Raw genomic sequence first — 12,988 nt, 5'->3', positions numbered from 1 at the left:
GACACGTGACACCAGAGGGGTGGATGAGAGCAGCCAAAGGGCATGAGCAAGGAGACGAGGACCCAGAAATCTGGGAGTCCAGGGCAGAATAATTAATAATAATAATAATAATAATAATAATAATAATAATAATAAATAAAAATACTAGCAGCATTCACTGGGCATTTACTAGGCAGCAGGGGTTCTAAGTGCTTTGTCCGAGTTACTCTGGCCCCTCGCAGTGACTACCACGTGGACGATCTCACTCCTGGTGATCCCGATCCAGCGCAGGCGCCACCCGCACCCTGGATCTGCTGCCTCCTCTCACAGCACCGTCGTTATTCGGACCTAACTTTTTAGGCGTGTATTCTTTCTCTCCCCACTTTTAAGCTCCTGGGGGACAAGGGCTGTTTGACACCAGGTGAGACTACAAAGCTGCCGACCGTGGTGAACACTGGCAACAAGGACCACATTGCTGAACCAGCACCAGTTTGGGGCTCGCGGCCAGGGACGCGCTGCCCGGGCGCTGCCCCTGCTGCTGCTGAGCAGTCCAGAAGGTCTCGGTCAGAACCACCACCAGAGTTCCCGAATCACACTCACAACAGGTCCTGCCCACCCCGATGACCGACTCTACCCTCCACACTAGCTCCAAAGTCAGTCCGGTTTTTCCGAAAAGAAAAAGGAAACCCCCCCGCAAGGAAAGCTTGCTATCCCTGGCAAAGCCATGAGAACTTGTCAGGGGACCTGGACTAAGGTGATGCCAGCACAAGAGGTGGAAATGCTGGGGTGCTTGTTTGAAATGCAGAGTTCGGGCTTCACGGGTCAGGCCTAATATATCCACAGTTACGTGCTAAGTTACATGCGCCACCTTTTTTTACTTAAGGACATTCTATCCTCATGGTCATGTGGCCGTTGGTGGAGAGTGCTAGCACTGACACACGCTTAAATTGAAGTGGGATCCACGAGAGAGGGGAAAGCCCCGGAGAGAGAGGGAGACAGCGCCCAGCTGCTGGAAGGGACCAGGGTGCGTCCGGGGGGCCCCTTGGGCAGAGTGCTCATCGCACTCAGGAGGCAAACACAAGTGAGCGCTGTCAGCTCTCGTTAGCGTCCTCCGACGCTCTGGACAGAGACATCTGGACAGTGTGCCGTCACGGGCAATTAGAAACAGGCAGGCAAACTTTCCGTGAAACACATCACCTGTGGAAACAACCTATCTTCTTCACTGGCGGAATTCAGTATGGGCTGCTGTGCACAAGCAGCTTGCTGAGGGCCACTTGTCGGTTTCCTGGACAGAAACTGTTGGCAGCTTGCATGCTGGACTAGCTCGACTCTTCCTCGTGGTTCTGGGAAAGCAAATGCTGACCCCTGGGGCATTGCTGTGCTGCGCGACTACGCAACAGGAAAAACCCATTTCCTCAGAAGACACATTTAAAGAGGTGACGGGGGTCTAAGGCGATAGATCAGAAATCCCACTGAGGGTGGTGGGCTTAAAGCGGGTAGCAGGAGCCTGACGGGAAGTGCACAGGGAGAGAGATGCTTCTGTAGAGGTCCCCCTTCACACTGACGCGGCACAGCAGGGCAGGGCATGACACGACACTGACACGACACAGACACAACATGACACTGACACATGACACTGACACGACACTGACGACACAACGCAGACACGGCATGACACAACATGACACGGACATGAGATGACACCGCTACGAGACGACACAGATACGACACTGACACATGACACTGCCACAATACGACATGGACACAGCACAACACTGACACACGGCACTGACGACACAACACGGACACAACACTGACACGAGATGACACTGACATGAGATGACACAGACACACGACACTGACACTACACGACACTGACACGACACTGACACGAGATGACACAGACACGACTCACACGACACTGACACAACATAGACACATGACACTGACACGACAAGGCACGCGGAGCCGCGGTGTGCTCACCTTGCCGTCTTCCGTGTAGACATTCTCACTGAACCCCTTCACAATCGTCCGGTCAATGAACAGGCTCCGCATGACGACAATCACTTTTAACACCTTCCCCAAGGTCACCTGTCAGAACATGTGTGTGCAAACGTGAACACTGACACGTGAACATGCAAATCACACAGCCGGGCAAGACGACGAGAAGATGGGCTCTCCCTCCTGTTTCTGAAACGCGCTGGGGGACGCGAGGGAGGGCACGGTGGCTGCCCCTGGCGCTAGCACTCCAAAGCGTTTAGGAACAAACTCCCAGCAAAACAGGTTTCCCCGTAACCACTTAAAGAAGGTGCAGGCCCCAGCTCCTCCAGCCGCCCTGAAAGTGTGTGTGGTTTGGGCTTATAAACTCTCATGGTAGGTTCCATAAGTTTACTCTCTGTCCTACGGGTGTCTTCTTCAAAGGCTTTCCTGGTGCTCTGGGAGTTGGTGAGCACACGTTTTCACCAGACATCATGGCCCCACGTACACCCATGGATTATGCAGGGAGTGCAGGAGAGACCAAAGGCATGCACCAAACACCCCTGGTGGGACCATCTATTTATTTATAACGGCTGCTCAGAAGTGGAGAAGCAACGCCAAATAAATTCTGAAGATAAATGCAGAGTAGCTGAGTTTTACCTCCAAAAAGGAACATCATCCTGGAAATACATTTAAGTGCTTTTATTCTTTTAGAACTTTAAGGGAGTACATGGATTAAAAAAAAAAAACCTAAAAAATGCAGTTTCATATATGCCAGGGAAAAAGTACCCCACTGTGCTTGCTGGAATAGCTAACACCACGAATAGAAACGGCCCCTTCCTTCACTAGGGTGGGGGGTGGAGGGCTCCTGTAACCCTTTGTTCCATTTCCTAGATGAGGCCCTGGAGGGGGGACTCAGCACAGGACCCACCGGGGCCCCAGTCGGGCTGTACCGATGAGGCTGACATCACAGAACTGGCTGAAAGGAATCCCATTGGCGGGCACAGGACAAGAGCCTCCACCCCAAAGAGCAGTCCCCACCCACCCTGCATCTCCGACGTGCGGCTGTTTCTGGGGCGCCAGCCCACCTCTCTTTCCTTGTTTCCCCATTCCTTGTGGTTGTTCAACCAGCTGTCCTCCACAACACCCTTTCTCTTTCCCTGATTAGTCCCCGGTCTCCCTGACAGTCACCCCTGCACTAACTTCTGGCTCTGAGGCGATGCTCCAATTTTTGTATGCCTGCAATGGTCCAGAATATGAACTGGGCAAGAAGAAGGTGCAGTGCATTTATTTACATTTAAAAGAATGTTAATAAAAATGTCCTACTTTATTAACCGTACACTTACATTTCTGTATAGTACGTTTAATTATTGCTATACCATGTAACCCTGAAAGGGTCATTTCTTACACAACTGGAAGTCACTACTTAAGGATGCCAACAAACCACAAGGGCAGGAAGAGCAACTCTGCCTCTAGGTTACATGCCTTTTATTGGCAGGAAGAGAGGGAGGGAGGGAAAGGAATGAGCTGTAATTCTGTGGTATAAGCACTGAGATTAGCAGCCTCGTGGTGGGCTGCAGTGAGGGCCAATGTCGGGCCACTGGACTCAACTGCACGTTTCAACTCTCTCTGCTTATAGGCAAGGATAACTAAGCAACTGTTTCCTTTAAAAAACCCAAAGTCTAGTTGATTTTAATTAACTGACAAATTGCCTTCGTAATTTCTCAAGTTCCTTAAATTGGAATTCAGGGGGAAAAACACTAAAAATACCAGAAATTTTATATTTAACTTCTTTTTTATTTTTCATGGTTGCAATGCGCATTTCTGTTCACAAAGCTTTCACTACATTTGGGATTATTTCTCGAGGATAGGTTTGTAGAATTGTAATTACTGAGGCAAATAATACAAATATTTTAGAGTTTTTGACACAATCTGCCATAGATTGGTATGAACACACCTACTTCATTCTGCTCTTGCTAGCAATAGGGGCTATTAAAGTAAAACAAAATCCACCCCCCTCCATAAGTATCAATTTATTTCTTTACACCTTTTATTATAGATTTTAAAAAATCCTCACCTGAGGGCGTGTTTATTGATTTGAGAGAGAGAGATACATTGATGAGAGACAAACATTGATCAGCTGCCTCTCATACATACCCCACCTGGGGATTGAACCTGCAACCTAGGTATGTGCCCTGACCAGGGATCGAACTCGCGACCTTTTTGGTGCATGGGACAATGCTCCAACCCACTGAGCCCGGCTTGGGCATAAAAGATTTTAAATAACATAGAAAAATAAATGAAATGGTATAAACAACTCCCATGGACCCAACCCAACTTTAACAATTATAAATCTTGGCAAACCTCGTTTCACCCCTTCCCCTACCTGCTTTTCTCTTCCAGTAGTTTTTTGAAACAAATAACAACTATGGTATCATTTCATGTGTAAGTATTTCATTCTATATCTCCAAAAGACAAGGGCTCTGAAAATAGCAAAGCCTAACCGTGGTTTTCTCCCATGTCTGAAACAACAGAAACCCTCTAATATTATCGACGCTCAGCCCAGTCAAAGTTCCCACAGCCTCGCCCACAGCGTCTGTGAAAGTTCGCTTGTGTCAGGATCCGAACACGGCCCACGCCACGTGACCGCAGACAGGTCCCAGCAGCCTCTCCTAAACGAAAGCCATCCCCTCCCTACTACCAACCTCACTTAGTCCCGTGACGGAACTGGGCTACTTTTCCCCTAGTTTTCCACAGTCTGGGTTTTGCTGACAGTCTCCCTGTGGAGTCCTTCACATGCTCCTTACTCTGTACTTCCTGTAAACGGGTGATTAGATGGGATTCAAGCTTGATTTTTTTTTTTTTGTCGTCAAGACTCCTTCACGGGCAGTGTCACAGCCGACCAACGGGAGGCACGCGAGGTCGGGTGTCTTGCTGTGTCGCTGGCAGTGGGCAACCCATTAACTCACCAGGGTTCCCAACACCACGTTCCACAGCGATCATTCCGTTTTCATTTACGAGCTGGGGCGCTTCTGTAAGAAGAACTTCCCCTCATCTACAGTTTGGTTACCCAGAGGTAGAGTTCGTTCCATAGAAAAAGCAGGGTAAATTGCTCATTTCTTTTTCTTTACCCACCACTTCTTAAAACAATGCAGGGTTCACTCGTTCTCTTCCAGTGTAATGGGATTAGTTTCCCTCCCCTCACATAATTATAAACTCATAGATTTATACACATTTGACGTGTTTTTGTCTGATGCTCATTGTTCCCACTGACGCTCACACCGTCCTGCCTGTGGCTGGCGGGCACCCCAGCTGTGGGGCCTTTTCGTCGCACCCTGCTCTCTCGGATGCTTCCTTGCTCTCTGGGGTGTGACGCTCCAGGGTGTCTTTCACAAGTGCTGCCTGAGGTCCTTTCCTCCAGCAGCCCTGGTTCTTTTCAGTGGGAAATGGTATTTCAAGACCACGATTAGGGAAAGAGGAGCAAATAATTCTGATAGGTTAAAAAATTTTAAACTGATTTTTAGACAGCGAAAGAGAGAGACACCAGTTTATTGTTCTACTCAGTTATGCATTCACTGGTTGATTCTTGTATGTGCCCTGACCAGGGATTGAACCCGCAACCTTGGCGTATTGGGAGGATGCTCTAACCAACTGAGCTACCCAGCCAGGGCGACAGGCTGAATTTATTTTTTTACTGTAGGAATCTGAATTAGGGTGAACATCTTCCTTTCCCCTGCCCCGTCCTACGTGCATTCACACACCGAGCACCCCAACAGCTGGTGCGCACACTTGCTGGGCCAGAGCAGCTCACAGACAGTCGGGATCAGGAAGCCTTGCTCTGGTTTACTTTTATCACCTTTCGAATCCACAAAGTTCTCTGACAGATGTCATTTGTCGTCGTACGGATTCAGAGGTCCGGGCACTCATCTGGGTTGAATGTGCATAGAATCAGGGCTTTTTAAATTTTTAACATGGTCAGTAATGAAACTATATACACAATTTCGAAGCCTACCGGATTGAGGCTTTGGAGCCAGGTCTGAGTCCTCCCGCCTCCTGGAGGCGACGACAGCCCCAACTCGGAATGTGTGTGAGGCATCCACAAGACGAGGCATGGATGGCGGGCACGGCCCGGAGCACACCCCCACAGTGGCTCTGCCCAGACCCACCAGGACTTCACAGAGGAGGTGATCTGAGGCTAGTTAGCGTCAGAGCTGGGCCTGCAACGGCGCTGCCTCCACACAGCAGACCTGCACTTACGTCCATTTCACCTCTCCGCAGCCACTCCCGCGGCTAAAGGGATGCTGCGGAGAGTGGCCAACAGTGGTGCTGTGCCCTGCGACATGAACAAAACCTTGCTTCCTGATGACTCCCAAAGAAGGCCGTTAGGTGTGACGGCCAAGGGCACTGGGCTGCGGTCTCACATCTGCCACTTGCAGGCAGTGGAACCAAGGGCAAGTCAAACAACCTCTTGTGCCTGTTCACTCGGCTGGGAAACGTAGTGGGGCCTATTGGGGGAATTAAACGAGATGACCCATGTGATGCACGCTACAGGTGCGGCGCACAACCACACGAACCGGCCGCTAGCCTCCACTTCTCCGCAGAGCGCAGTATGGTAGAAAGGGCAGGATGAGCTGCTGAAGCTCCGCCATTGAGACGGGGCTCAGTGTGTGTTCTCTGGCGTTCTTTCCAGCCCTCACGCCACTCTACAATGATTCAGGTTCTCATGTAGCTGGCCTGGGCTGGTTTTAATAGACCTGGGTGCACCAGGATGCAATGACCTTGGAGTTTTGGTAGATGCATATGGCAATGCCTCCTCACACACAGGCTGATGGACGCCATCTGCAAACTCGCCAATGCTGGCCATGGCCACAGGCAAAACGCCCAGTGACAGGGGCTACAGGTTAGTTCTTGGCAACTGCTCTGGAATACCACAAATAAAGCTAATGCCATCTGGTAATGAAGCAAGCTTGCTGTTGCCAAGGTAACCCTTCTTCTATACTAGGCAGCACATTTCCAAAGAGCTCACTCAACACTCCTCCTGCGACTGTCCCTGCGAGTGTTCAATAGCAAGTTGTGAGGAGTCAAAGAAGGCATTGTGTTTGCTCACCAGGAGCTAAGGTGGCTGGAGCAGGAAGCTGGTGGGCCTCCCAGCAGGTCACCGGCCTCCCAGGGAAGTGCCCTTAGAAATGCTGTCACTGCCCAGCTGCTCATCAGGGCCGGCTGTGGGGTGGTGACTGGGGCTGGACTCTGTGGTCTTAGAGTGGTCGCCTGCCAAGCAGTGTCCCATGAAGAGAATTTCTGGTTTGCTCTGGAAGGCAAGTCAAAGGCAGGAGGGCAAGGTGGGAACAAAGGTGACGACAACAGCAAAACGTTTATTTCCGGCCTGCCACCAAATGCTGTCTAACCCGAACTTAGCAAATACAGTAGTGGGAGGCTGTCTAGGCTGGTGGGCCATGAGACACCGGCCACTTTGAAACCTTGCTCCTTGGGGGTTCGAGCAGGGAAAGGCACTTTGACCTTGAGCAGGATCGGTGTCTAGGATACAGGACGTGAGCTGACTAAAAGTGTACCTGCACGAGGAACCCAGGACCAGATGCGGCAGGCCTGACCGCCACAAAGGCTAAGTGGGGGTGGGGTGAAGGGAGCACAGTATCGGTCACTCAAAGCTGCGTGGCTGACCTCGGCTTTGGGGGAGGGATACGTGAAAAAAAAAAGCAGCCAGCCATCCAGCCACCCACAGAGGTTACCTGCCAGGTACAAGCAAGGCAGGAGTCTAATATGCAGGCATCCTTAAGGGGTCTGCGGTACTGTAAGTGCTAGTTTTCCAAAGTGTAGTTTCAAAGGTGGGGGTGGGAGGGAGGCACACGGGCACAGCTACAGCTCGGCTCAGTGCTAAGAACCTACCTCTTTGTGCCGATTCCAGAGGAAGAGAAGATGAAGTGAGTGTGTCACGGAACACACCCTTGATGGGGGGGGGGTGAACGATATACTATTACCGAATGGACCCACCCTTGTGCTCCGGGGGTCCCCCCCACCCTGTACTAGGTTCACCTTGCCCGCTGCCAGGGAAAGCTGTCACTCCATGCTAGAGATTGGTAAAAAGGAAAGGGATTATTTTTTTTTAGTTATATAGACTTAGAGTAATGACTTAATCTCTTCATTAAAATACTGAAGTTCTTTAGAATACCCACAAATGCACACAATCCTTCCTTCTCCCCTTTGCCCAGTCGGGGTACCATATCTCAGGAAAAGAAGAAGTCCGTGGTTCAGGCAGCCCCTCGGTTCCGGCACCATCCGCTGTGTCGCCGTTGTGATCTCCAGCTAATACAGAGCCATGTGGCACCTTCTCAGAGCCCATCAGCAAGAGTCCCTTCTCCCCTTTTCTTCCAGGCAAAGTCTCTCCCGCTGCCTAGGCCATGTGGCAAAAGGGAGCACCCCAAAGCCGCGTGGTCCCAACCTACTCTGCCAAAGCTGCATGGTCTTCCCTGGTATGGCTGCTGCTGGATTGAAATCCGCGCGCCAACCTTCCTCTGCAGCCCCATTTCCGACTCCTCCTACAATCAGTTACACCTGCCAGCATCCCTGTATTCTTCCAGCTTTACTGGGCTGCCATAGTAAGTCCGGGCAGGCATGGCCCCATGGCATGGAGCCAATCATCTCCAAGCTCTCATGCAGGGGCTGTAACCAGGGGGAGTTGCTTTTCAGTTACATCCTGGGTTGAAGTCACTCCCATCCCCCTGGCTCAAAGCATGGCCACAGCTATTTGACATATCTGTGAAACCAGTTAAAGGTTATAGATATGTTAAATGACCATGCCAGAGGTTAGCTGCACAGCTGTTGCTGTACAAAACAGCTCTCGATGGCCCTGCTCCATGTGTCCCATCCCCCAACTCAGACTGATGGGGGTGAGGATATCTTATATATATATATTTTTCTAATATTTCCTGGACACCTTGAGTTCTGGGCCCCATTACAAATCCCTGTTTGAGCCCCGCCCCCCGGCTGCACCCTGTTACAAGTGGTCCCAATAGGCATTTATCTATGAATAACTAAGTGTTTGCACTACGGTAGGACACACTGGGCTCGGACATTGGTTCAGAGAATCGTGTAACTTTGGAGCCGGAAAGAATTTGAAAAATCATTTGTCTAACTCCCATGTTTTTTTATCCTCACCCGAGGATATGTTCATTGATTTTTAGAATGAGAGGGGGAGGGAGAGGCAGAGAGAAACATTGATGTGAGCGAGAATCATCGACTGGTTGCCTCCCATAGGTGCCCTGAGCAGGAACTGAACCCATGACCTTTTGATGTACGGGACAACGCTCCAGTCAATGGAGCCACCTGGCCAGGGCCCAGCGCTCCCATTTTTAAAGGTGCAAACTGAAGCCCAGATTGGTCAGGAAGTGCCAAATGTGGCTCCCACCTTGACGGAGGTGATAAAAGTGGCGCATGACTGCAGCAGCCTGAGTGCAGCACTGGTGGGGCTCCCGGTGTACCCGAGGAATTCCGGGGAGGCGGAGGGCGGGCGCTGCCTCATCACTGAGCTGTCTGGCTCCACCACCCAAAATACTTGTTCAGCACCTGCCCCATCACCACAGGTCCCGAACGTGGGGGCGGTTGTGCGGATGAGCACTCCCCCAGGGGTGTTGGTAGATATGGCCTGCAAACAACGTATAGTGCCACCCAGGCCTCCCCTGGCTCCTGGGGTCTTCCCCCCCAAAAGCAGGCTCTCCCTTGGCTCTATGACACGGGCGAGGCAAGCCCGCGAGGCCGCACAGGGCTGTGTCTGGCTGGAGCGCCAAGTCGGTGGTTTTGCTCTTTGTTGAGGTGAGATGAGGAAGGAGAAGGGAAGAAAAGGGGGGGGGAGTCACTTCCCTTTCATTCAATTTGAGATACTGCTGAAACCTACATGCAGAGATGTTAAGTGGGCAGTTTGGAGACAGACTCACAGATGAGGTCTTGGCTGGGTAGTTCAAGTTGAACAGGGGGGTCTGTCTGTATGAACTCAGATGAGCTGAAACCTCATCCTAAACCCACACCCCTGAGCATTTCCTGGGCTCTGAGGTGCTCAGGGGTACTGTTCCCCCAAAGAGGCAGGAGACAGATTCAAGTCCAGGCAGAGGGGGTCCCTCCACCCAGACCCGCCACCTCTGCTGCATGGGGAGTGCGCACCATGGCGCCCCCATGGCCGACCCAGACCTTGACATCCCCACCTGTCCTGTCGATACCCTGTTAAGTGGCACTTGGCTTTTGACTATTTTTTGACTGTAGGATGTGTGCCAACTTGACCTTGATGTAGAAAATTTTAATTCAAATCAATACATAGACAAGGTCACTTTAAAATCCAATTAATATGAACGGGAAAACATGCCCCACAGTTCTGTGAGCTGAAAAGGAACAGCTGCAAGTTAACGACATCCAAAGAGACCTGCACCCAAGCCGGGCGGGTCCCCCTCTCTGCAGGGACACACTGGCCGTGTCCTTACACCCAGGCAGTAGTCAGAGCACGGAAAAACTTTTTTTTTTTCCCTTTCTATTTAGGGTAGCTTAAAATTAATCTAGTTTGTTTGAAGAAATGTACTGAAAACTGTGAATTCCTATAACCCGATTTTAAACAAATTAAGCCCTGGACTTCAACTCACCCAGGAATCCCTAGAGAAGCTGAGGGCGTTAAAACAGTTTGAATAGCAGCAATTTGCATTTATATAGAACACAGCCACAGGGGGTTAGCCGGAAGAGGCAGAACCTCGGGGAAACTGAGGCGCTGGTCTCGCAGAGGCTAATGCCTGTGGGTTCTGTGAGCAGGGTGCTGGGCGCCGCCTCCACAGGCTCAGCGCCTCTGCCCCTCCTTCTGCTCCTTCAGGAGAGGCGTTATTTTGTACCAAGAGCGGGCGAGCCACACAACGGATGACAGGAACATATTATTACTACTGGGTTCTTTTCCTTCCTCGTCATCTCTTTCCCACTCGGCGTTCAGCTTTTCTACCCTTCAGCCAGGTTAGAATAGCATATAAATGATCAAGGATCCATCAAAAGAAGATAAAATTGCTTTGTAACTTCAAGAAATGGCTGCAAAGTATGTAAAACTGGAAGGAGACATCAGGGGTGCCAGTGAAGTATCATAAACATCCTTCTTGGTTTACTTTACACTGGGATTTGCTTTTTCAAAGGCTGCTCACTGGATGGGCTGAGCAGCCCGCGGAGGACCCATGGCTCAGACGGCTTTCTCAGCTCCTGGGAATCCTCGCTGACTCGAAGCGCAGACATCCTGCAATGCAGGGCTGAAAAGAAAGCTGCAGCCTAATCCCTGGCAGCTAAGGCCACAGACAGCTGTGTGAGCGCACGTTCATCTTCCCAGGCTACCGAATTAATAACAGCCCAGCTATTTGCAGCCAAAGGCCAAGCTGCCGCCTCGCACACCGTCCGCCCCGTCCTCCCCTGGTAGACTGGTTCAGAGGATCACTCATCCTGCTTTCTCCTTCACTGGAAAATAATACAATGCCAAACCAGCAGACTCCCCTCAGGCCCTCCCTCTCCCTACCAGCCTCCATTATCTCATCTGCTGCTAGTATTAATGCTCTTCACACACTCATTATTCTTTAACGACGCCTGTTTGTAAATAGCAAGATGGGATGCAATTAAACCATGAGAGGCTAAATAAACACATACTAATTAGGGCCTTTACAAGAGATTTTTTTTCATACATAGACTGGAATTTACCTTTCATTAATCTAACTTAATTGCAATAGTGCACCGATAAAGAGTCAACACAAATTAAGTGCTCTAAATGATTTCCCCACATCACATTGCAGGCAGCGAGCAATCCTTCCTTTGGGTAGCAAGCCGCATTCTGCGGGAGCAGGGGGCTGACGGGGAAGACAGTCCCGCGAAGCATGAGGTGAGGGATTTTGGCAGTCAGACGGTACTGCACAGTTTTGATGATGCTGGTGCTTCACATGTCTGAAGTTAATGAGGTCAAGGTCACAGGTTCAGACTGCAGCCACTGCAGCCTCACCTTCTTGTGAACCAACTAGCTTCACTCAATGCCATGGTAGCAGACATCACCCCTTACTCTTGTCAGCTCTCTGTCACTGGCTCCAGGAGAGACAGAGCCCAGGTTTGGATCAATCAGCTCAAAGCCACTCCCACTCCTGGAACAGCGATGCCCAGGACACCTGCCATGCAGCCAGGCCATGCACAGCAGGTGCTTCTGCGTGAGGCACATCTGCTAGTTGCAGGAACAGAAAAGCGAGCCTGTCGTAACCTTTGGTTCTAGCTGTGAAAGATTCGGTACATCTGACAACGCAACCCGGACAGAACGTGACAGAGCGCCAACACTAGACGCCTTTCCTGCAAAGAACAGGCGCCGCGCCCTTGACTCACCCAGCAAGCACTGGCTGAGCCCCCGCAGGGCGCAGCCCTGGAGCAGGGTCAGGAGACCGTGCCAGAAAAGTCACCTGTTCTAGAATGCTTTCCTCTTCCATGTGGCCACTAGTCCTTCCCCACTCACTGCTGCTCAGGCAGGGTCGCCTTCCTCTCTTTGTCAAGGACAGACAGGCATGGCTAAGCAGAGGCCCCAGCTGAGCCAGGGGCACTGGCGGCTTGGAACCCGAGGCTGAAAGAAGCCAGACCCTACCAGGTTCAAGGTGGCACAATGGCCACCACAGCCACCCCAAGTGAGGGACCTGAGACCTGAGTTCATGGAATGACCCAGACGGCATCAATCAGTTCTTCCGTTCCTCATTTTAATGTGAATACTCAGGAAGTGCTCCACGACAGCGTGTCCCAGAGCGCATCCCACGAAAAGGAAACGGCACCTGTGGTCAAGAGGGTTGGGGAAACTGTGATGTGACCCTCCTTGGAGGGTCACACCTGACCCAGCGCAGTCAAGGCCCTGAAGGGGCCGCAAGCAAGGAGTCTCTCAGCCTCGTGTAACCATGGAGCGCTTCCCGAGCCGGCGGACCGCGCGTCACACATCCACTTCCTCAACAGTTAGTGTGGCAAGAAACCCACACTTCCGTGGGTACACGAA

At 51.2% G+C, this 12,988-nt stretch overlaps 1 protein-coding gene across 3 annotated transcripts in view; it reads right to left on the bottom strand.

The window, feature by feature from the left end:
* MED27 (mediator complex subunit 27) overlaps positions 1 to 12,988 on the bottom strand; it is a 172,518-nt gene that overhangs the window by 25,793 nt on the left and 133,737 nt on the right. For all 3 annotated transcript variants that reach the window (XM_024562011.3, XM_045196710.3, XM_045196712.3), the window contains exon 5: positions 1,963 to 2,070. In XM_024562011.3, the coding sequence (XP_024417779.1) occupies positions 1,963 to 2,070 (108 nt within the window). The remainder of the gene's footprint in view (positions 1 to 1,962; positions 2,071 to 12,988) is intronic.

This window comes from Desmodus rotundus, chromosome 1, assembly GCF_022682495.2.
Source record: "Desmodus rotundus isolate HL8 chromosome 1, HLdesRot8A.1, whole genome shotgun sequence".
In the NCBI taxonomy this organism is placed as follows: domain Eukaryota; kingdom Metazoa; phylum Chordata; class Mammalia; order Chiroptera; family Phyllostomidae; genus Desmodus; species Desmodus rotundus.
Note: the sequence above shows the minus strand (reverse complement) of the source record. Positions and strands in the feature narration are given on the sequence as shown.